Source organism: Dendropsophus ebraccatus, chromosome 6 (assembly GCF_027789765.1).
Source record: "Dendropsophus ebraccatus isolate aDenEbr1 chromosome 6, aDenEbr1.pat, whole genome shotgun sequence".
In the NCBI taxonomy this organism is placed as follows: domain Eukaryota; kingdom Metazoa; phylum Chordata; class Amphibia; order Anura; family Hylidae; genus Dendropsophus; species Dendropsophus ebraccatus.
The window spans coordinates 36,936,337-36,961,307 of record NC_091459.1 but is presented as its reverse complement, the minus strand read 5'-3'; the positions used below and the strand labels follow the sequence as shown (position 1 = coordinate 36,961,307).

The 24,971-nt window shown below is 41.9% G+C and overlaps 1 protein-coding gene across 2 annotated transcripts in view; it reads right to left on the bottom strand.

Moving 5' to 3' along the window:
• Nucleotides 1-2,122: 2,122 nt before the first annotated feature.
• The window catches only part of SOBP (sine oculis binding protein homolog), a 152,077-nt gene continuing 129,228 nt past the window's right edge, over nt 2,123-24,971 (bottom strand). For both annotated transcript variants that reach the window (XM_069974802.1, XM_069974803.1), the window contains 2 exons: nt 22,171-24,104; nt 2,123-4,068 (listed from right to left, as the gene is read on the bottom strand). In XM_069974802.1, the coding sequence (XP_069830903.1) occupies nt 22,173-24,104 (1,932 nt within the window). In that variant the 3' untranslated portion in view covers nt 2,123-4,068; nt 22,171-22,172. The remainder of the gene's footprint in view (nt 4,069-22,170; nt 24,105-24,971) is intronic.

Genomic DNA, 24,971 nt, shown 5'->3' with positions numbered 1-24,971 from the left:
GGGATCACCACCCATGTCCACTGGTGTCAGGAATATGTAAGGCAGAACGGCTTGATCCAGACCTATCGTGCCACTTGATCCTCTATGAAATCCCAAGCGCAGGTGGTTACCACAGTCCGTGATAGATGCAGTAGAGATGGACCATCAATTCAGGAGTACGAATAATTTATTAATAAGCGCAACGCGTTTCGGAACCCACATATAACGGAGCCTTTCTCAAGCATGTCATAACAAAGTACCTTGCTTGAGAAAGGCTCCGTTATATGTGGGTTCCGAAACGTGTTGCGCTTATTAATAAATTATTCGTACTCCTGAATTGATGGTCCATCTCTACTGCATCTATCACGGACTGTGGTAACCACTTACCTGTGTTTGAGTTTTTTATAGAGGATCAAGTGGCATGATAGGTCAGGATCGAGCCACTCCTTCTGAGTAGCACATGACAGATCTTCATAGTTCTACTGTGATCATGTTTCTACTTAACCACAGCCAGCCAAATTGTGGCAGTTTAATTGGAATGAGTTCCCTTTAAGTTAATCCGTAACCCAAAGCAACCAAGCTACAGATTTCTACTAATATGTCAATGTGAGAGAGATATGTCAAAAGTTTTGATCGGTTGGGGTCTGAGCGTGCAAACCGCAACCAATCCGGAGAACCAGCGGGAAGTTGACTACACTGCCGTGGTCCTCTCCCCGCTCTGTGTGTGTGTGAGCAAGACACCTTCATAGACATACATAGGCTTTCACATGACACAGAGCTGGGAGAGAACGCGACTGAGTACTGACTTCTCCCGACTTGTTCTGCTGATTGGTCTTGGTTTGAACACTCAGACCCCAACTGATCATAACTTTTGACATATCTCCCTCACATTGACAGAGACATATTAGTAGCGCACGAAACAGTCTGACGCTTTGTGCACCTCTGTTTGTCCTCCCTCACCTTTGTGTTGTGCATCAAGATTTTTATTATTTTTATACTACAATAAAGTTTGAAGAGAAGACCAATTGAGTGCCGCTATTCTATTTACATTGCTTACTAGACTATCATCCAATATCTATCACCTTATATTACTGAACACCACCTTTATCTCCATGTATTGCTCCGGCTTCCATAGAAGTTAATGATTGGGAGCGCTTTTGCCGCTGAGTGTGAACTAGGTAGTGCTGGTCCTACTTCTTTTTGTGGATTTCAATCCACTTGATATGAACCTAACCTGTTAGGCACAAACTAGGGCATAGGCACTAAAAAAGAGCCACATAGAAAAATTATAATATATATATATATATATATATATATATATATATATATATATATACTGTATATCTCCTTTTTAACAGGTAGACATCACAGATTTGCATAAAATAGGCTCAGTATACCACAGACCCATCATCTCTTAAAGGAGAAGTCCAGCGAAATTTTTTATTAAAGTATTGCATTGCCCCCCAAAAGTTATACAAATCACCAATATACACTTATTACTGGAAATGCTTATAAAGTGCTTTTTTCCCTGCACTTACTACTGCATGAAGTCTTCACTTCCTGGATAACATGGTGATGTCACTTCCTGAATAACATGGTGATGTCACGACCCGACTCCCAGAGCTGTGCGGGCTGTGGCTGCTGGAGAGGATGATGGCAGGGGGATGCTCAGTGTCCCTCCAGTGCCCTGTGTCCCTCAGTGTCCCTCTGCCATCATCCTCTCCAGCAGCCACAGCCCGCACAGCTCTGGGAGTCGGGTGGTGACATCACCATGTTATCCAGGAAGTGACATCACCATGTTATCCAGGAAGTGACATCACCATTTTGTTCAGGAAGTGAAGCCTTGATGCAGTAGTAAGTGCAGGGAAAAAAGCACTTTATAAGCATTTCCGGTATAATAAGTGTATATTGGTGATTTGTATAACTCTTGGGGTGCAATAGAATACTTTAATAAAAATTTTCGCCGGACTTCTCCTTTAAATCGTTTATACGACTGGCATGTTATTGTTTATAACATCATGACTTTATACACGAATGAATACTCATAGTTACATTTTAGTGCAGGTTGCTTTGTTTTGTAGATGCCACTCCTAGTAGTAAATCATGAGAATAAAAAACAACATCTTCAAAGTTTGCACAGAAATTTATAGGATAAAAAGAAATGTTCTAAAGAACAGTCCATAAAGTTATCATTATCCTAATAATCCAACAAAACACAAACACTTCAGTTCACTTCCTTTCCACACACACAAATCGCCTTCTTCACAGTGGGAATGTTAATAACAATAGAGAGTTTCTTCAAATGTACCAAAGAATGACGTGTCGTACTTTAATTCTGGAAACAAATGGATAGGTGGGATATTCTCAACAAGTTACAATTCTGGACACATGTAACATGACAGAAAGCGGATTTGACACTCCACAAATTCGGGATTCCATGTTAATAAATATAAGGGGGATCATTTCTGAAACAGTAGTTTAAACTGCTAAGTGATATTGTTTTTGTCTTTTTTTTTCCTCCATTTTTTTTTTTACAAACAAAGCTATAGAAATACAGTATATACATAGTACTAACAGTACACATACACTAAAAAAAAAAGCTGCTATGCTCCAATCCATACTGCACAGGATGCCTTCCTATTGAATCCACATTATTGTTTAAAAAAAAAAAAATGCACATCTACTTCAAATAGCAGGCACTGTGCAGGAAAGGTGAATGAGCAAATGCTTTATTTGAATTAGTAAACATATACACTGAATCACAATGTGATTGAATGAGATTTCTCCAAAATTGTATGAAAAAAATAAGGAAGGGGGGGGGGGGTATACGTGACATCGGTTCCACTCTTTCTTAAAGATAAGTGCTGGCACACGAGCTCTATGCTAGTGTTGTTTTGGACTCTTGGCTACATCTGTACAAGTGCACATAATTATATCAATGTGTCTTCTACCCTGTTATATCCTCACTCCAGTGACTGAGGACTGAATTGCACATTTTTTTCTTCTTCTTCTTCATCATCGAGACAGGCGTAAGCAAACACGAAAACAGAATAACAGGCAGGAAAAAGGGGGAGCTGTGTTTCCGAGAAGAGGGGTGTCTAGGGGGAAAAAAAATTCCTCTTGGCCCCCGTTCCGTCATTGGCATGCCCATACTATTCCAATTATCATGAAAGGGGCTGTGTGTATGGGGAGAGATTGTCTCGCTGGCTTCCTGGATCAGGGAAATCTAGGGAGGCTGAAATTTCATCCTGTATCTCTTATGACGCTCAGCAAATATCTCCTCCCTCCCTGGTCGGATTATTTTACACCCTAGGGGAATTTTGGTCTTTAGTTTAACACTTTTGCTCTGTTCCTTACTGGGGTGCTGCTTAAAGGGGAGGGGGTTTTAAAGAAATGTGAGTAGAATAAACATTTACAGATCTCTTTTGCCATCTAGCCTGCACAAGAAACCACAATATCAACTATTCATGCTGCCTTCTACTGCGCTCCGTAAGGATTCAAATTCATAAAGCCTAACACTGAGAATATGGCATTAGACATAAAGATGGCCTTTGTTAAAATAAAATTTAAAAAAAATTAAAACTTTTTTCTATAAATGTTTCAATTAAAAAGTGCATAATGGGTAAGAGAGAGATGACTATGAAGTGTTGCTACTCCAATGCAAAACCTTTTACCCTTTAGAACAGTTCCACACCCTATAGAACAAAGTACAATTCTCATTGTAGCAGCAAAACCATACGTCTCTTAAGCAAAATAAGAAGTCCGTAGAATTCCAGTCATACAGATATTTTGGGGTGGGGGGGTGAATAATTCATTGGTCCACTTTCTTCTTTTACGACACCAACGGTAGATGCGGGGAAAAGTGAAGTGAAAAGGAATGCTCAGCATCCTATGAGATATGGATGTCATGGCTTTTCTTGCATGACAGAGTGATGAGTAGAGACAGCAGGAAGTTAGTTTGTATTCAGCAAAGGCAGTCGCAGGCAGACGAATGGAAATAAGAAGTGGACCAGCTGGTGTTGGTTGGTGAAGTGTATGTAGACTGTGCTGCTCCCGTTTTCTCATGCAAGGTACCCTGTTAGCCAAATCCTGTAGGAAGATAGGAAAAAAAAACATTAGTCCACATGCATATTGGTCTATACTAATAGATTTACTATCTACATGATGCCATATTACTATCTACTTATTTACTATCTACATGATGCTATATTCTTTAAGCGGAGAGCGGCAGGAGCAGAGGCGCGCAAGTCCTCCCATAAAGAAAGTGTCACACGGACGCAGGCGGGATTCCGCCACATTTGCTCAGAGTGAACATACCCTTACTTTCTACATATTTACTATCTACATGATGCCCGTATAGTCTACAGAATTTTACACAAAAGGCTGCAGGTGTTGCAGTTGATCGGTAAAAAAAAAAAAAAGTAGAAGCTGAAATTTTCAGTTTTGTCTAAAAATGTTCACACACTGTCTTTTTTTAGTAAAATAACAGCCGTGATTTTAATACGTTTTAATAAAAGGGAAACTGTCATCAGATTTTACACCCCTGAAGTTGCCCATACCCAATTAATATGTAAATGAGACCCAAAGTGACCACTGGGCATATACAGTAATGCATGTTATGATGTCACAGGGTAGCTGACATATGTCAAATTACCTGAAATATTCCCTCTAAGGGTCAAGACCTAAGCTATTATACAGATAACGGTTGGAGAGGTAATACAAGAGTGATTGCCAGTCCTATGAATTGAACTCTGAGGCTGGATCTGTGAGAGGAGGTTAATAACTTGGTGACATTACAGCAGATGACATTATCAGGGCCACAGAAAGTGTCAAGAAAATAGTTTGATGTCATCATAAGGACAAATTTCAGTGGCATTTAGCCTTAGAGTGATGATATCATAAGTGACAGTGATATCAGAAGGCACGTCAGCCCTTTAAATAATGGTACTAGAAGCTGCAGTGGCTAACCCCTGGAACAAAAATGCAAGGCTTGTGTTTAAAGACATGTTTTAAAAAATGTTGAAAAATATCACTTTTATGATGATAAAAGGTGAGGTTATAATGGTGATTACTAGAGATGAATGAACCTCTAGCATGATTAGGTTCACCCAGACCTGAGTGTGCAACGTTTGATTAATGGTGGCGGAAGAAGTTTCATGCAGCCCTATGGAGTCCTGGAGAACATGGATACAGCCTATAGCCATGTTCACACAACGTAAATTTTGTATTAATTAACCCTTTAAGGACAGAGCAAATTTCGATTTTTGCGTTTTCGGTTTTTCCTCCTTGTGCATAAAAGGCCATAGAACTTGCATTTTTCCACCTAGAGACCCACATGAGCCCTTATTTTTTGCGTCACTAATTGTACTTTGCAATGACAGGCTGAATTTTTGCATAAAGTACACTGCGAAACCAGAAAAAAATTCAAAGTGTGGTGAAATTGAAAAAAAACCCGCATTTTGTTTATTTGGGGGAAATGTGTTTTTACGCCATTCGCCCTGGGGTAAAACTGACTTGTTATATATGTTCCTCAAGTCGTTACGATTAAAACGATATGTAACATGTATAACTTATATTGTATCGGATGGCCTGTAAAAAATTTAAACCATTGTCAACAAATATACGTCACTTAAAATCGCTCCATTCCCAGGCTTATAGCGCTTTTATCCTTTGGTCTATGGGGCTGTGTCAGGTGTCATTTTTTGCGCCATGACATGTTCTTTCTATCGGTACCTTGATTGCGCATATACGACTTTTTGATCGCTTTTTATTACAATTTTTCTGGATTTGATGCGACCAAAAATGCGCAATTTTGCACTTTGGGATTTTTTTGCGCTGACGCCATTTACCGTGCGAGATCAGGAATGTGATTAATTAATAGTTCGGGCGATTACGCACACGGCGATAGCAAACATGTTTATTTATTTATTTATTTATTTACTTTTATTTATAACCTGGGAAAAGGGGGGTGATTCAGACTTTTATTAGGGGAGGGGGCTTTTTACTAATAATGACATTTTTTTTTAAACTTTTACACTTATACTAGAAGCCCCCCTGGGGGACTTCTAGTATAAGTGATCTGATCTCTCATAGAGATCTCTGCAGCATAGATATGCTGCAGAGATCCATGAGATAGGCACTCGTTTACTTCCGGCTGCTGCAGCCGGAAGTAAACGAGTGCCGAGCCGGGGACGGCGCCATCTTGGAGCGGTCCCCGGCCGGCTTCATTTACGGAGATCGCTCCTCCGGGATAACATCCCGGAGGAGCGATCTCCCCACTAGACACCAGGGATGACGCTGCGTCCGGTAATCGGATGCAGCTGTCATGTTTGACAGCTGCATCCGATTACTGTATTAGCGGGCACGGCGATCGGACCGTGCCCGCTAATACCTACGGTCCCGGGCTACACGCGGCACCCGGGACCGGCGCGGTTCAGAGCGGGGCCGCCGCGCGGCCCCGCTCTGAACTCCCTTACCGGCATCAGGGCGTAAATTTACGCCCGATGTCGTTAAGGGGTTAAGGCCGTTGTTGCCAATTTGCGACAACAGCCATGATTAATAGAAAATTTATGTTGCACTGCAGTCAATGGAATCCCAGCCGGAGTGTATACACATAGGGGGAGATTTATCAAACATGGTGTAAAGTGAAACTGGCCCAGTTGCCCCTAGCAACCAATCAGATTCCACCTTTCATTTTCCAAAGAGTCTGTGAGGAATGAAAAGTGAAATTTGGTTGGTTGCTAGGGGCAACTGAGCCAGTTTCACTTTACACCATGTTAGATAAATCTCCCCCATAGTATACACTCCGGCCGGGATTGCAAGCGACTGCAGGAAAAATTGACATGTCAGTTTTTTGCGGCCCTATTCATTGAATAGCAGCCACAGAGCACTGACAGTTCACACAATGGAAAGTGCAGCTCCAGGCCGCACTTTCCATTGTGTGCTATGGTGAATTAGGATGTGGGGGCCCCCCGAATGTGCCCCCATCCCAGTTCAACAGAAATGAAGTCAATCCATCACAGAACGGCCCTTGGCTGTATTGAAGTTTACAAGGCAGCCTTAGGGCTCCATCCAATTTCTTCAGCCTCCGGTAATCAAACGTTGTACACTCGGGTTTGGGCGAACCCAAGAGTGCTGGAGGTTGACTTATCTCCAATGGTTAAGTCATAGGTGGACATCACAGTGGGAGTTTAGCCGGCTATATAAATGTGATAGGTAACGTCGTTCCTTCTGACAGGTCGTGACGTAACTGCTGCTCGGGAAGTCATTACTGAAACCATTTCAACTTCTTCACTGATCAGCAGAAACATTGTTTTGCAAGTCGTCGTGATGAAAATAAGATTTACATCTGCTATGGTAAATTAGTTAGTAATAATTTAGAATGATTATTATTCTGGAACAATACAATTCTTTCTGGCATGACATAGCTTCTTTAAATAGACATTAATTAGGTTTAATTGCTTCATTATCTGTATAGTTGGTGAGTAAAATGAGATGATGCCATGGTGTATAAATGGAGCTATTTCTGAAACCAGCATTGGTGATGCTATGCAAATGATTACAGCGAACTGTATACAACAACATGCAAATTAGCTGTGACCATTCTTATTCATATGGTAAAAAATAAATTTGAAATCCGTTTTGTTGGGTTTCAAATAACAAACTAAAACTAAAGTAGAAGGTGATTATAGTAATTATAGTTTTTACATTTCAATATAGACATGGAAAACCTGTCATATCTTGCTTGAGTGCCTTGAATTGGTAGGACGTTAATTTTTTTTGTAATGTGATACGTCATCAAGTTCAAACCATTCGCTTCTTGACAGCTTTAGTAGAGTTTAGACTTAAAGGAAACCTGTCACATTAAAAATGCAGCCCATTCTGTGGGTATCATGTTATAGATCAGGAATAGCTAAGCACATTAGTATATAGTATTGTGGGAAAAGACCTGCCATTCATTCATGTAAATCTCAAAACACAAGACTAGCCAGATATCACTCCAGGGAAGGGGCCAACCAAGTGGTGGCTCCAGTAACGAAACCAACAAAACCACAATATTAAGTGGCCCTTTTAGTCAATGTCCAACTCAATTTACAAACACAAGGACATGACAAGGGAGAAACCAAGGCCAGGTATCCATCCACAAACAGCTGTTTCAGGTTGTTGTCCCTCATCAGTGTGGATTAGGATTCTGGCTAGGTGGGAGCAATGCCTAATAGACCAACACACCAAACAGATCACTGATCTCAGGGAGACCAGCCAAAAATAACGGCTGCTGATTAAAACACTCAATACAGTAAAATCCTAGGTGCATTGCCCCCTGGGAAATTCAAATATGCACATAATACTCTGTGGAGCCTTATTTGAGAGTCTTGAAACACAGGACTAGCCAGATAACTGTCCAGGGAAGGACAAAGCCAAAGGGTGGCTTTGGTATGGAAACCATCAAAATCACCATATTATGTGGCCCTTTTAGTCAATGTCTAACTCGATTTATGAGTTTTTGAGCAGAACCATCCACTTCTTAGTCCAGAATTAGCAGAATTTCACATGTATAAATTAACGCTTACCTGTCACTACAGATAGACATGTCAAAAGTGGGACATCATAGTGGGTCTCACTACTGAGACTGAGACTGATCCTGATACCCGGCCATATCTTCTGATCAGAGCAGGTTTCAACAGAGACCTGCTGTGATCAATAACTTTTGGAATGTCTGATCACATGTCAAAAGTTATTTGTACTGATGTTGTCCAATAAAGGGGTTATCCAGTGCTACAAAAACACGCCCACTTTCTTTCAGAGACAACACGACTCTTGTCTCCAGTTCAGGTGCGGTTTGCAAGAGTGGAGACAAGAGTGGGGCTGTCTCTGGAAGAAAGAGGCCATATTTTTGTAGCGCTGGATAACCCCTTTAAATCTTTTCTCACAAACCTATATATTTATCTGCTCTAAACCCCATTCTGTACTCAATATTCCATAATGACGAAATAAAAACTGAATGTAGGAAATGTTTGTTCAATTATTGAAAAGGGAAAACTTTGGGATAAGTTTTTAGATCATTTGCTTAATACTTAGTTGAAGCAAAAGTTTAGTCTTAGTTTCATCAGAGCAGAGAATTTGCGGTACTATTTTGCATACCTCAGGTTTTCATGTGTCTTTTACAGAGGAGAGGCTTCTTTATGGCCACTCTGTCATAAGGCCCAGAAGGGTAGCGTGCTGCAGTGATGGATAGATCTATAGATGTGTATAGGTATTTCCCTTCTATACACAGGATCTTTAGACCTCAGAGTAACAATTGGGTTCTTGGTCACCACTTTAACCCTGGTGAAGCAGCAACTTTTGTGCAGATTTGTTTTTTACCCTTCTTCAGATCTGTGCGTCCACACAATCCTTGTTATATTTCACCCCCAAAAAATTTAATAAAAACTGATCTAAAGGCCATATGCACTCAAAGATGGTACCAAAGACAGTAAGGCGTACCTGTCACTGGGTTTTAGGTGGTTACATTAAATATATGGTTGTACATAGCCTCTTAGTCTGATTTCATGCATACCTTGCTTTTACAGATTGAGCCCTCAAGTGCTGAGATAGCTGTCTTTTTAATATTATGGAAATGAGCTTCAAAAGCCCAAAGGGTGTTCCCCCTGGATGCAAAATCCCGGCTATGTAAATCGCTGAGCCCCTGTGCTAACTTTTATCATTCTCCAGCTGATTGATTGACAGTCACCAGGCTTTACTTTCAACTACTCCTCCTGAGATGAAATCCCGCATGAATGCTCTGAAAACCATGCTCAGAGCATAGCACGGTCCTCTGAGCTTCTCCTGGCCCCCTTAAGGGTTGTTTGAGGTGCAGCACCCCTGACACCAACAGCTTCCCTACTCTAATCTATATTCTTGTGCTTATAAGCATTAGAATAGACATTAATGGGGGCTCAGCTTCTCTAAAGCTGCATGCAGCAGTGTTAGGGTCCTATTACACGGGCCGACTATGGCCCGATTATTTTTGTAAACGAGCACCAATCTGCTAGATCGTTGCTTGTTTACTGGACCTGTTAGATAGCCCGATAATCGGCCAGCAAGGGCTGCATGGAAATCATTAGTGATGTCCATGCAGCCCTCGCGCAAACACCTTATACCTTACCTCTCTACTGCTGCGGCCTGTGTTTGGCTGAGCGGACTGTCAGCTGATAGGCCGCTCAGACGCTGCAGCTGCTGTTATTGGGAAGCTGCGGAGCACAGGAGAGAAGACCAGGAGCGGGAAGAGGTAAGGTATCAGATGTTTAGGCAATCGTCAGCCGTTGGCCGTGCATCGCTATTACACGTAGCGATGCATGATCGGCACCCGACGACTTTAGGTCCAAACCTAAACCAATGATCAGCCATTGATAGTCTCATCGGTTGATCGTTTTCTCTATTACGTTTTCTCGGGTCAATTATCGCTCCGTATAATAGGGCCCTTAGTGATATCTAACTGTTGGCACCAGAACTTCTAAAGCCCTGCAGGTCCCGACACAGCCACTGGTGGCAGTAGAGGTGGCATGCCACCCCTTACTGCTGCCGGTCAATGGAAACAAGTAAAAACAGCAGTTAGATGAGTCAGCCTTGACGTACAGTGACTTACTAATTTATTATTATTATTATTATTATTATTATTATTTATTTTATGCTACAATGCATTTTAGCATGTATATTGCACTGATATAATAACCAATATTTTGCTGATCCAGAAACAGATAATACGAAGCCTCATTTTGCCTCAGTTTGTACTGCCATTATTTTTTATTTATTTTTTATTTCTTTAGATTGTAAAGTTATTTGCTAAAGTCTTGTTACACGGATCATTGAATCTTGGAAGTTTTCTGCTAACACAGAACTAATAAGGATAAAAGACGTTGTCTGGCTAAATAAGAATGGATAAATTCGGTTGCCGTGCGTGCCACACATTACAATTCTTTTATTATATGCATTGTTAATGGCATGGAATTAAGCTATAAACTATTAAGCTTATAACTATTTAAAGGGTCTTTAAAAACCGCTTTCTCTTTTTTTTTTATGGCGTTCGCATAAAGGCTGACATGAAATAAAATTCTACTAAAATAGAATTAGTTATATTTGGATAATATGGGGATTATTTTTTTTTTGCAGAATTAATGCATTTAGCTGGCAGATTAAGGGCAGCCGGCTATAAAATGTCTAATCTGGCTTCTAATGTGTTCCTCAGAATTGTTCACTATCGTTTTAGCGATGTCATCTGTGATTAGAAGCCAGATGGTTTACGGCGTACCATCTTCTTTATTTATAACTCATCAGCAACTAATTGATCCAGAAATATTACTGAATCTAATGAATTAGGTATGATGATGTTACTGCTACCGAGTTACAGTCAAGCTGCTTCTTATATTTACTAGAAATCAAGGCGCTACTGTATCCATTACATATGTTACTTAAAGCAGTGGAAGCAACACTCTCTACATATAGTCATAAATTGCCGCTTGGTGTCTGCCCCCCCATCCCTCCCTTCTGGCTTGCATGCTGGGATTTCTATAGAAAGAGACCAGTGACACACAGACTAATAATAAGAGCATAGTGACACATAGACTAATAATACAAGAGCACAGTGACACACAGACAAATAATAAAAGGGCACAGTGACACACAGACGTATATTCTATATGACAGATGCTGAGAGTGACAAGAAAACAAAAGGAAGCGTCATTGCCCTAGACCTGCTGTCAGTTACAGATGAGCGAGCACTAAAATACTTGAATGCCGCTAATTCATGTTAAGTATTTTTCAGTACTCAAATGCTCAATAAAGTAACGAACCCCATTAAAGTCAATGGGAGATTCAAGCATTTTTCAGCAGCCCTTGTTCGGTAGAGGGGAGGGTGTACCTGGAAACCTCAGACAGTAACAAAAATGAAATGGAAACCGCAGGGGGAGCGTGCATGGATGCATCTAACTTTCCCGGGCCACTGTATTAGCTGTACTAGCTGTATACTGGACCACTATCAAGGTATATTCACACGAACGGGCTCGCAGCGAGATTCTCGCTGCGAGCCCGGCAGGTCCTGGCAGTTCCCATACACTACATACTTGCTGCGGTCTAAACGACCGCAGCGAGTATGTAATTATACCGCCCTTAACCCCTTCTACTCCCGGCCGGCTCCCCCGCTGTAAGCATACTTTACCTGTCCTTGCTGCACGGGTCCGGCGTCCTGCTCTCCCGCCCGGCCAATTAGTGTGTTGCCCAGCCGCAGCCACTGATTGGCCGGGCGGGAGAGCAGGACGCCGGACCCGTGCAGCAAGGACAGGTAATGTATGCTTACAGCGGGGGAGCCGGCCGGGAGCAGAAGGGGTTAAGGGCGGTATAATTACATACTCGCTGCGGTCGTTTAGACCGCAGCAAGTATGTAGTGTATGGGAACTGCCAGGACCTGCCGAGAATCTCGCTGCGAGCCCGTTCGTGTGAATATACCCTCAGACTCAGTAGCGAAAATAGGCGGGGGCAAAGGGGGCGGTCGCCCCCGGGCCCACTCAGGCAGGGGCCCACTAAGGTCTCAGACAGTTAATGCTGTCTGCAAAAGCTATTGCTTTTGCAGACAGCCTTAACACATGTCTGTCCTGGCCGGGGCCCCCAAGAAGCTAACAGCACCTGGCAATAGCGGGCCCGCTCAGCTGTGGGATGCCGTGCCCGGCCAGGGCTGGATCTTCTCCCTGCTTCTTCCTCACAAGCTGCTGCTGGCCCCTCCCCCTCATACCACACTCTGTAGGACAGTGAGGGGGAGGGGAGAAGCAGCAGCGTGTGAGGAAGAAGCAGGAAAAACATCCAGCCCTGGCCGGGCACGGCATCCGACAGCTGAGGGGGCCCGCTATTGCCAGGTGTGGGGAGGGACCAGCAGCTGGAGGGATCCTGCCGTCCATGGCTGCCAGAGAGGGACTGAAGTCATCCAGCAGCAGCTCTGACAGTAAGTGAGGCTGCTGAGCGCTGGAAGGTGTCAGGTACTGTGAGAGGAGTGACAACACACAGACACACAACCACCCACCCACACCACTGACCAGACACAGCAGCTATATATATATATATATATATATATATATATATATATATATATAACAGTATATATATATATATATATATATACAGCTCTGGGACCATCTTGTACTCAGTATGATGGAGGTCACACAGCTTTCCAGAATCTTCTATTCAGTATAATGGAGGTCACCCAGCTTTCCCAGTATCCTGTAGTCAGTATAATGGAGGTCACCCAGCTTTCCCAGTATCCTGTAGTCAGTGTAATGGAGGTCACCCAGCTTTTCCAGTGTCCTGTAGTCAGTATAATGGAGGTCACCCAGCTTTCCCAGTATCCTGTAGTCAGTATAATGGAGGTCACCCAGCTTTCCCAGTATCCTGTAGTCAGTGTAATGGAGGTCACCCAGCTTTTCCAGTATCCTGTAGTCAGTATAATGGAGGTCACCCAGCTTTTCCAGTATCCTGTAGTCAGTATAATGGAGGTCACCCAGCTTTCCCAGTATCCTGTAGTCAGTGTAATGGAGGTCACCCAGCTTTTCCAGTATCCTGTAGTCAGTATAATGGAGGTCACCCAGCTTTTCCAGTATCCTGTAGTCAGTATAATGGAGGTCACCCAGCCTTTCCAGTATCCTGTAGTCAGTGTAATGGAGGTCACCCAGCTTTCCCAGTATCCTGTAGTCAGTATAATGGAGGTCACCCAGCTTTCCCAGTATCCTGTAGTCAGTGTAATGGAGGTCACCCAGCTTTTCCAGTGTCCTGTAGTCAGTATAATGGAGGTCACCCAGCTTTCCCAGTATCCTGTAGTCAGTATAATGGAGGTCACCCAGCTTTCCCAGTATCCTGTAGTCAGTGTAATGGAGGTCACCCAGCTTTTCCAGTATCCTGTAGTCAGTATAATGGAGGTCACCCAGCTTTTCCAGTATCCTGTAGTCAGTATAATGGAGGTCACCCAGCTTTCCCAGTATCCTGTAGTCAGTGTAATGGAGGTCACCCAGCTTTTCCAGTATCCTGTAGTTAGTATAATGGAGGTCACCCAGCTTTTCCAGTATCCTGTAGTCAGTATAATGGAGGTCACCCAGCCTTTCCAGTATCCTGTAGTCAGTGTAATGGAGGTCACCCAGCTTTTCCAGTATCCTGTAGTCAGTATAATGGAGGTCACCCAGCTTTTCCAGCATTTGTACTCAGTATGATGGATAGATAGATAGACAGACAGACATACATACAGACAGACAGACAGGAGATAGATAGATGATAGATAGGAGATAGATAGATAGGAGATAGACAGATAGGAGATAGATAGATAGGAAGGAGATAGATAGATAGGAGATAGATAGATAGATAGATAGATAGATAGATAGATAGATAGATAGATAGATAGATAGATAGGAGATAGATAGACAGACAGACAGATGGAGTGATATATAGATAGATAGATAGATAGATAGATAGATAGATAGACAGACAGACAGGAGATAGATAGATAGATAGATAGATAGATAGATAGATAGATAGATAGACAATCTGACAGGAGATAGATAGATAGATAGATAGATAGATAGATAGATAGATAGATAGATAGATAGATAGATAGATAGATAGATAGATGTCTAAAAGCTTATTACCTATACCACTATTATTTTTAGGCAAAGATAATCTGGTTAAAAGGGTTCTCCAGAAAAGAGGGTTCTCCAGAAAGAAAAACAGCATAATTGTTTTCTTCCAAAAACAGCGCCACCCCTGCTCTTAGGTTGTGTGTGGTATCACAACTTGGCTCCATTCACTTTAGTTGAATACCACACACAAACTGAGGACAAGAGTGGTGCTGTCTGTGGAAGAAGGCAGCTATATTTTTCTAATCTTAAGCCCTTTTACTTTTTTGCGGTTCTATATTCCAGATGTAGAAGCCTCTTACACAGCTCTGTATCCTTATTCACTATCAGAAATGTAGAACAATATTCCCTTTATTATTCAGAAATCCTTGTCACCTGCTGGGGTTCCCTATGGGTAACGTTGGTTGGGGGCCCACTCAGACTCACTCGCCCCCCCTAGGCTGAACCCCTAGCTACGCCCCTGCTCAGACTGAATAGGCCATCTAATACTGGTATACTATAATGTATGTCAGATGCTTTTTTTATTGTGTGACAAAGGATATCACTAGTCCTAAAAAGCACTTTTGTGTAGTTGTGGATTAATGCTAGTACTCCTACTGTGTACTCCACTAATACAAACTGTAGCACAGTATACGAATGTGTATACTAGCTATATACCAGTAAACTGAACCACTATCGGTATAATTGTAATACTGGTATATTATATGTAAAATTGCTTGTTTGTTGTGTCACACTGTGAGATTACTAGCCTTGAAAAGGACTTTTGGGTGTTTGTTAACTATTGGCCTACCTGACTATTAACACTAAGCCCTACACTCCCTCTGTCCCTGCTCCAGCAGCTCTCCCTCTCAGCTAACAGAACACAAGTAAACTGAGCATCAGGTGACCTGGTTCTATATACACCCAGGTCACCTGATGCGGGCAACCAATCACTGCTAGACCACCAGCCATCATGGCTACAGCATAGCAGGATGTGCCAGTCCCTTGTTTACTGGTTAATTTAAGATACCATAATGGAGACTAGCTATTTTACATGAGTTCTACACAGTACTCATTAGAGTATTAAGTACTTTCGATCACCCGAATAGTGTATACTTGCTCATCTCTACTGTCAGTCACAGTACTTGAATGACGTATGCAACAACTTTTATCTAAACGTGTGCTTTTATCAGCCCTATTTAGCTTTATATTATTGTAGCTATGGTCTGAACACATTTATAGCAAACCTGGCTCATGCTTTATTCATTATATATGGTAAAAATAAAAACAAATACAAGGAAAAGTTTACTTTTAACCATCTTCTGACATGCCGTAGAGACATATAAAATGGTGCTGTTTACAGACATCTATGCCCTGTGATGCCACCAGTTGCAAAAGCAAAGAAGACACAGTGCTCCTCTGAGCATGAAGCCCCTTTATCTTCTGACTGACTGAGCTTTTAGTGAAATGTCAGCAAATGTTTTCAGTATATGGAAGCATATATTATTTTTTCACTGAAAACATGGCTAATGATGGTAATTGCTTTAGTAAGGAAAAATACATTAAAGCAACTCTGTACCCACAATTGGGCCCCCCCCCCCCCAAACTGCTTTTAATCCAAGATTTGTCCTGGGGTCCGTTTGGCAGGTGATGCAGTTATTGTCCTAAAAAACAACTTTTAAACTGGCAGCCCCGTGCCCTTTGCCCGGGGCTTAGATTGTGTATGCATTAGGCTGGCACAACCTCTGTCACTCCTCCCAGCCCTCCTCATCATTAGGAATGCTCAAGGCAGATTGTCTCCTATTCATCAGCTGTGTGAATACTGAACAGGGGCTGGATCGTTAAGGCACCTGTGCAATGTTCAGACAGGAGAAAATGTTCCAGTGGCATTCCCTAATGATGAAGAGGGTGGGGAGGAGGGACGGAGGGGTGGGGCAAAGTTAGGGCACAGATAATCTAAGCCCTGGCCATTGGGCACGGGGCTGCAAGTGTAAAAGTAGTTTTTTTAGGACAATAACTGCATCACCTGCCGAACGAACCCCAGGACAGATCTTGGATTAAAAGCAGCTATACGAAGGTACAAGTGGTTTGGGGGGGGGGGTCAGATTGTGGGTACAGAGTGGCTTAAACTATTCTCTTCCCCAGTTCTGCATTTACTGCATGCGACAGCTCCCTTAATTCTCTATGGAGCCACATGAAGAGAGACAAATGCAGTTTTGCAGTACATTATTACAAGGGAAGTCACCTTGCCTGGGCTTTTTTTTTTAACAACATTTAGTGACATGCTTTGCAGCAAGCCTCATGGAGATAGACACAATGGATTTATCAACACCGGCGTACACCCATCTTTCACCCTACTGGACTTACTAAAAGGTGCACCCCTCTTAGTAAGTCTTTTGGGACCTGTGTGTGTTGCACGTCGGGCGCAGAAATCTACCTGCACCGGAGAAGGCGCACATTACTATCATGCTTTACGCCTGTTTGCAGATGTGAGAGAGGGTCGTATTCCCATGCTCGCCCATATTTGCAAAACACTACACTTTTAGGCTGCGTTCACACTACGTATATTTCAGTCAGTATATGTATATTTCAGTCAGTTTATTTCAGTCAGTATTGCAACCAAAACCAGGAGTGGATTAAAACACAGAAAGGATCTGTTCACACAATGGTGAAATTGAGTGGCTGGCGGCCATATAACTGTAAATAACGGCCATTATTTCAATATAACAGCCGTTGTTCTAAAATAACAGCAAATATTTGCCATTAAATGGCGGCCATCCACTCAATTTCAACATTGTGTGAACAGAGCCTTTCTGTGTTTTTAATCCACTCCTGGTTTGGGTTGCAATACTGACTGAAATTTACTGACTGAAATATACATATACTGACTGAAATATATGTTGTGTGAACGCAGCCTTATGTGGTGTACACCAGGAGCGCAGATGATAAATCTGCTCCAGTGAACATCTCCAGACCCTAGTGTTTGTATGGGACACATTTGTGAACATGCCCCAATCCTAAAAGGGAAGGATCTGTAACTGATTCAGGGCTGTAGCCCCTTCTTAATCTTTCCCCTGCGCAGTAGCACAAAAAAAAAAAAAAAAAGGGATGAAAACTAAATAAGTACTATAAAGTCCGTCATTCCGACGAGGACAGAGCCCTACTGATCATAAAGTGATGACATATTCTAGCTATAGCCTATCAATTTACTAGATTGCCACAATAAAATGTAGGAAACTGTAGAATAGGCACTTAAATACTATACTAGAGAGAAGTTAAAAACATTGTATAATGTAAAATTTCCCTTAAACCATAAAGAACCGAAGTTTTTCAAAGACGACTTTTACTTGATCTAATCTAAAACTGGTCACAAGATGGCAGCACAATACAATGGTCATTAAACACAAAACCACTTTTTTTTTGTAAAGCAAAATATTTTTAAGCCTTGTTCACACAAGGTTGCTTTGGTGCAGTTTTTGATCAATACTATATAGTTGGATAGGATCCAGTAAAGATCAGTATGTGTATTAGGAACAATACTAAAGCAGTCCATAAACATAAATCTATAAGTTTACTTGAAGAGCAATTTTATCCATTGATACTTCAGACCTGGATGACATTGACATACATTTAGAGAAAAGAAATCACTACAGTTTGTATAGATAAGAAATTTGTGATCAATAAAAACCGCAATGGATCAGCAATTGGTTGTAATGAACATCCAAGGTCTTCAGCTACATAGAACAGGTAGTGTTGCTAACAAGCCTGCAAGCCTGCTGACTGCTAAGAGAGGGTCACCGGAGTCTTAAAGGGTTATTCGGCGAAAATATTTTTCTTTCAGATCAACTGGTATCAGATAGTTATATAGATTTGTAGTTTACTTCTATTTAAAAATCTCCAGTCTTCTCATAATTATCAGTTGCTGGTGTTTTCTTTTCATTCTGACACAGTGCTCTCTGCTGCCACCTCTGTCCGAGACAGGAACTGTCCAGAGCAGCAGCAAACTGCCATAGAAAACCTCTCCTGCCCTGCACAGAGACAGAGGTGGCAGCAGAGAGCACTATGTCAGAATGAAAAGAAAACACCATTTCTTGCAGGACACACAGCAGCTGATAAGTATGGGAAGACTTGATTTTTTTAAATTGAAGCAATTTACAAATCTATACAACTTTCAGAAACCAGTTGATGTGAAAGAAAAAGATTTTCGCTGGAGTACCCCTTTAAGGCCCACCTGGAGATTCCAATGTGGCAGTCTGGGACTCTGGGCATCTATTAAAGGGGTATTCCCATCTCACCTAATATAGTTCAACTTGTAGGGCTTGTCAAGCGACAAAAAAGGGTCGGCATATCAGGTGAAGGAGGCAAGTTTGCCATTTGGTTGTATTTACAAAAATATCGTTTCAAGAGTCCTGAAAATTTACCTTAGTTGAGATGTTAGTTGAGAAGGGAATATCCCTAATCATAAGTGATTATTTAAGCAAATGTAGCATCAGAGGTTGCCCTTTAAATTTGATTCTGCCACCCAGTTCCCGAGAACGTTGCAGTTTTGTTAATATGCAGATTAGATTTTCTGGTGACCTGGAGACAGACCCTGCATCCCAAGTGCGAAAAATCGTTAAATCGTTTGAATTTAAACAATAATCGTTCTGTGTAGTTGCAGGCAACGATCGAAGAATCGTTCGTATGTGGTTGATCGTTGATATAGATCTGAACCTAAAATTATCGCTAATCGTTCGCTGTAATTCCACGTTCGTTCGCTTAAGTTGCGGTTTTTTTTCACTAATCGTTCAGGGTAATTGCACATTGTTCATTGTTTTTCTGGGATCAGAAGGAATAAACAATCTTAGTAACGATCGCAATAACGATCGTAGTAACGAACGTAACTAACGAGTACACTTACACTTCTGTGTAATATGGTGAACGATTTCAGGTTAACTATAAACAATCTCGTTTGCAATCAATTATCGTTAGTCGTTAATCGTTAAAAATCGCTCATTGTAATAGGACCCTGAGTCCTACAGCGCAGACCTGTACCCAGCTCTACACACGTGGGATCTCAGAGCCAGGCATGGGAACAAACCTAAATGAGGGAGAAGCATCACCGAGGGGAGGAGATATCGGTGCACTGGGGATGCAGAGTCAGTACACCAGAAAAGCTAATTTGCTTATTAACAAACATGGTGTAATTCTCGGGAGCCGTATGGTAGAATACAATATAAAGGGCAACCTTAGAACCAGCTAGGGGACACTGAGTGAAACCGACCACAGTAAATGCTAATACACAAAGGTTATTCACCCCTGCACTATTCCATTACAGATGCTCTGGTGGTCCCCATCGGTCTTTGTTGACATGCCATACATTCACATGACTGTTGCAGCCAATCAATGGCTGGACTAGTTATACTAGGGGAAGGCCAGTGATTGCCTGCAGTGGTCACATCATTGTATAGAGGTAAGTCATCATATATTAATATACACAGCCAAAAATATAGTTTAAGGCCCCTTTCACTCATCCGTGTATTCAGACCCACAAATGTGGACAGAATATGGACCCATTAATTTCTATGGCCCCATATACACATAGACTAGGAATGGAGGGGTTTGTACAACTGCAGTCTCTTTGCAAACAGTTGCGGATGTGCATCCCTAATGCTGTCAGTAGCTGTGACAGTGCCCTAGGGGGTCTATTACACTGAGCGATAATTGGCTGAATCGGGCCGATTTGGCGATGATCACTCTGTGGAATAGAGACAACGATCAGCCGATGAAACGATCATCAGCTGATTGTGACTTTATGCCCGCCGACTGGGCATTGCTGTGTGCAATAGTGATGCGCGGCCAATGGTTGGCGATTCCAAAACAGTTAATACTGTACCTGTCCACGCTCCCGGTCTCCACCTGCGCTCTGTATGCTTCCTGGCACCATGCGCTGCAGCTTCAGAGCGGCCTGTCTGAGCTGACAAGCTGCTCAGCCAATCACTGGCTCGGTCCACTGTGGCCAGTGATTGGCTGAGCAGCCTTTCGACTCAGACAGCCACTCTGAAGCTGCAGCACACTGTGCCGGGACGCATACAGAGTACAGGAGAAGACTGAGAGCGTGGACAGGTAAAGTATTACGTGTTTAAGCAAGGGCTGCACAGACATTGCTAACGATGTCCGTGCAGCCCTTGCTAAACTATTATGGGGCTGTGTAATCGTAATAATCTAGCAGATCGGTGCTTGTTTACATTTGGCTCGTGTAATAGGACCCTAAGACTCACGCACAAATGCATAGAAATCACCCTAACTGAACAGGATAATAATTTTGGTGCACATCACTATTTGCAAACCTAAAAAATATATAATCTTTATTAAGTCCAAAAAAACAGGACATGACAAAAAGCAAAAAAAAACAAACAAAACAAAAATACTGTATAACACAACAAAGCCCAGTGCATAGAAAGCAAAAAAAGCATAAAAAGCAAATACAGAAGTGCCAAAGCTAGATAAGAATACACACTGGGAGAGTATATACATTTCTAAAGACGCCCCATACATATATACAGGAGTGGGTGAGATTTATTGGGTGAGTATCCTTTAGTTTTACAACATATTTCAGTTTGCTACATTTTTTTAACTCCTGGAAAACTTCTTTAAAGTTGAACTTTTTGAGGGGAACTGAAGAGCATACTTTTATTATGACATTGTTCTATGTTTGATAAGAGGATTGAGCTTGGATGAAAAGATGTTGCGGTTGCACCCTTATCCCACACAGCAAAATCTTTAGCTGTTATTGCAATAGAAACGTTCATCCCTTGGATGTAATAAGCACTGCATGGCAAGCTCTCCCTAGGAAACCAGAGAAAGATACCTTTTCAGAATGTTACCATTCCCATACAGTGAGCAACCCGCACCAGTACTGTATATCTACTATTTATTCACGATATAGTGGCATTCTGACTAATGTAATCCTATTTCTGTTATAATGAATGTAATGTATGCACCTCGGGTTCACCCCAGGCTTCAGTAACCTCAAAAATGTGTCTATAAAATTCAGTAATTTTGGCAGCAAATTTCAAAGAAAACAGATAAGTAAGAAAAAATACACATAACCACAACATAGAGCTCTGCACTTAAACAGGTTTGCATAGAGTGCATTTTTTTTTTGTTAGATTTAGATACTAAGAGCTTCCTGAACCACAATCTCAGTTATATTTTAAAGGGGTACTTTAGCAAAAAAAAAATTTCAAATCAGCTGCTGTCAGAACATGCCATAGATTTGTCATTTGCTTCTATTTCAATTTTTTTTTTTCACTGTAGTACCCCTTTAAGATAAACATTGTATTTTTTTCACCTTTTGGTATCTGGTAAAATTTAAAAGAAAAAAAAATTAGTTTTACTGAAATAATAAATGCAACAATAAATAAATAAAAGTCTATAGAAACTATGAACTGGAAATGTTCTGAAAAAACGATAAAGCAAATTGGCGAAGCAGATGTAGTAATGGGTTTTGTCCTGCTGTTTTATGTCAAGAACTCATGAATTCAATAATCATCATGAAAATTGAATGGCTAGTATTTTCACAAACCTTCATTTATTTTGATTACGAATACGGAGGCACCTCCTTTTGAGCGGCGGCTCTAAGTCTTCTGTCCCTGTGGTGAGAATTGGAGAAGAGACTATACATGGTGCTATTGCAGTCTTTTCTGCTGGTTTTGGCACAGGCTGGATAACGCAGCCTGTTTTAGGCAACATCCTCAAAGCATAGGCATGGTCCTCATCGGCAGGGTTGTTTAGGTTGGGATCTTGTTTGTCCCCTGCCGTCAGAGACTCTTCCGCCAGACTCTTCTTGCCGGCTTCAAGCTCGGAGTGGCAATTTGAAGCGCAGTTATTTTCTTTAACAGATTCCAACTCGCTAACTACTGGCTCCTTGTCTAATGTCTTTTTCTGCTCGTGTGATTTATCCGAGTTTTTTGTCCCCTCTGTGCTCTTTGTACCATTTACAATTACATTGCAAACTGCTGCACTATTTTCATGTCCTGGGGTACTTGGGGCTCGGGTGGTTGAACCACAAAAATTCGAGTCATTGGATGGATACAGCTTTGTTTCCACTGGGTTGCCACCATCCATACAGTCATTACAGTTGCTTCTATCCGAGTTACTAAAAGCCAAGTTTACAACACTGATAGGTTCATTTTCAAGTTTTAACTGATTATTAACTGCTTTATGAATTACATTATGGAGTCTAGACCTATGAGCCACCGTTAAATCTATGACCCCATCCTGTGGCACCTGAAGCATATTAGGGATGTTAGGTTTACTGTTTTCTGGGCTTACTGTCCTCAACGTCAAATCCACAATTTCCGTTTTCAAACCGACTGGAGCCTGGTGAGAAGAGAGCCCTGAACCACCAGGTGAAGTATCAGAAGGCTTTAAAGACCTTTGTTTGGAATCCTTCATCTGCAAAGCATTCTCCTTTGGCTTTGCGCCTGGGCCATCACTGGATGAACTTGGAATGATGCTTTCAGGGTTACTGGAGAAGTCACTTGGGGGTTTGGAATCCACTGCATGAGGAATAGGTATGGGAATAGGTATAGGAACAGGTAAGGGGACAATAACTGGGTATGGCACTAAAAGGGTAGGTGGTGGCACTAAAGGAGCAAGTGACGGTAAACCAAAATTTACCATCTGAGGCATGTGTATAGGACCATTTGGCATCATGCCCATAGGAGGAAAAGGAAGACTAGGTATTGGACCTCCAGGTGGATGTGGTGGAATCAGTCCTGGTGGATTGCCTGGCATTGTAGGTGTAGTTGGCGGGTGAAGGTGAGGTGATAACATTGGTCTATGCATAGGACTTGATGTAGGTCCCATGACTCTAGGCCCACCTGGTGGACCCATACCAGGAATCATTTGATTGGGCAAAGGACTATTAGGATTAGAGCCATGAGGTCCCCTTAGAAATGGTGGCCGTATCTGTTGTATCATTTGTTGTTCCATGAATATGGGCAGAGGAACCGGTCCCCTATTTGTCATAATCATCGGAGGACTCCTGGGTGGCACACCCATGGGAGGCACAATGGCAGGTGGTGGGACAGGAACCGGGGCTATATTTGGGCTTTCATTCAGAGGAATGGATTTGGGAATCGGTGTAGGGATTTTAGTAACTGAGCAGTTGGCAATTTCAGAGGGGGAGGCAGTGGTTGAGGCTGATGATCCAGGACCTTGCATTTGGCCAGCTGCAGACACTGGGGAAGGAACCTTTCTTCGTGCATCTGTCAGCGGTATATTCCAGGAATCTGGAGTTAGCAGCTGTACCCCCGTGCCTTCTGCTTTATTGTCAACTGGAGGATGTAATGTGTTGCACAGTCCAGCTGGAAGGTTGGCTTGTGTTTCTTTGTAAAAAATGTCCATTTTGTATTGATTTAGACACTTTGCACTGCAGAACTGAAGCCTTCTTTCTCCGTCTCCAAAGTCCAGGTATTCTTTTGTATGCCGTATGTGCTTGCACCAGTCACATACCTAGAACAAAGAAAGAAAATTAGCAGTTAAAGAAACAGTAACAATAGCATACAATAAACACATTTATATCACATATTAAACACTCATCAAAACATTATTTTGTTTGCTGATATTATTATATGTTCTTTTAGAGCAATGTACTGTACCTAAAAGCAATTTTTTTTATCTTGATTTTCATCCTAAGCAAACACTATCTATTTCTTTTGCCTTATGGCTGTTTCCAGTTCTGTTCAGGACTCCTATGTGCCATAACTAATACTATAGCCATTTATAACATGTGTCTTCTTTACTGAATCAACCATCTAAATTACAGTTAAAATGTACCATAAATCATAGCAGAATTAGGTGTCTTCAAGGTATCAATTAACAAAACAACAAACTTTTACTATGTTCACACATAGTAAAAAAAAATAAATCTAAATATGGTCATAATTTTGAGTGATAATAAATGTTGAGCGAGCATGCTCAACTCGGTAAACAAAAAGCTTGTTGAAAGACTGCTAAGCACTGCTTATCAACAAAGCTTAATGTGTGTCTTCTATCTTCACTATTGCCAATCAGAAGTGTCCCGCCTCAGTCCCTGATTGGCTGAGCAAAGTCTGTGTTCAGCCAATTAGCGGCGATAGTAAAGATAGATAGAAGACTGGAGTGGTAAGTATACAGTAATTCCCCTCCCCCTCAACAGAGCACAGTCTGGCCACCACAAGGGGGACCTGGCTATAATTTTGTAAGATTTCAGGTTAATTAGGAACCCTCCTCTCTGCTGAGCAGGAGGCACCTGGTAAAATGCTCGAGTCTCTCATTGTTTTCAATGGGTCTTGTACTGGAGTCGAGCACTCGAGCATTGTAAAATGCTGGACTCAATAA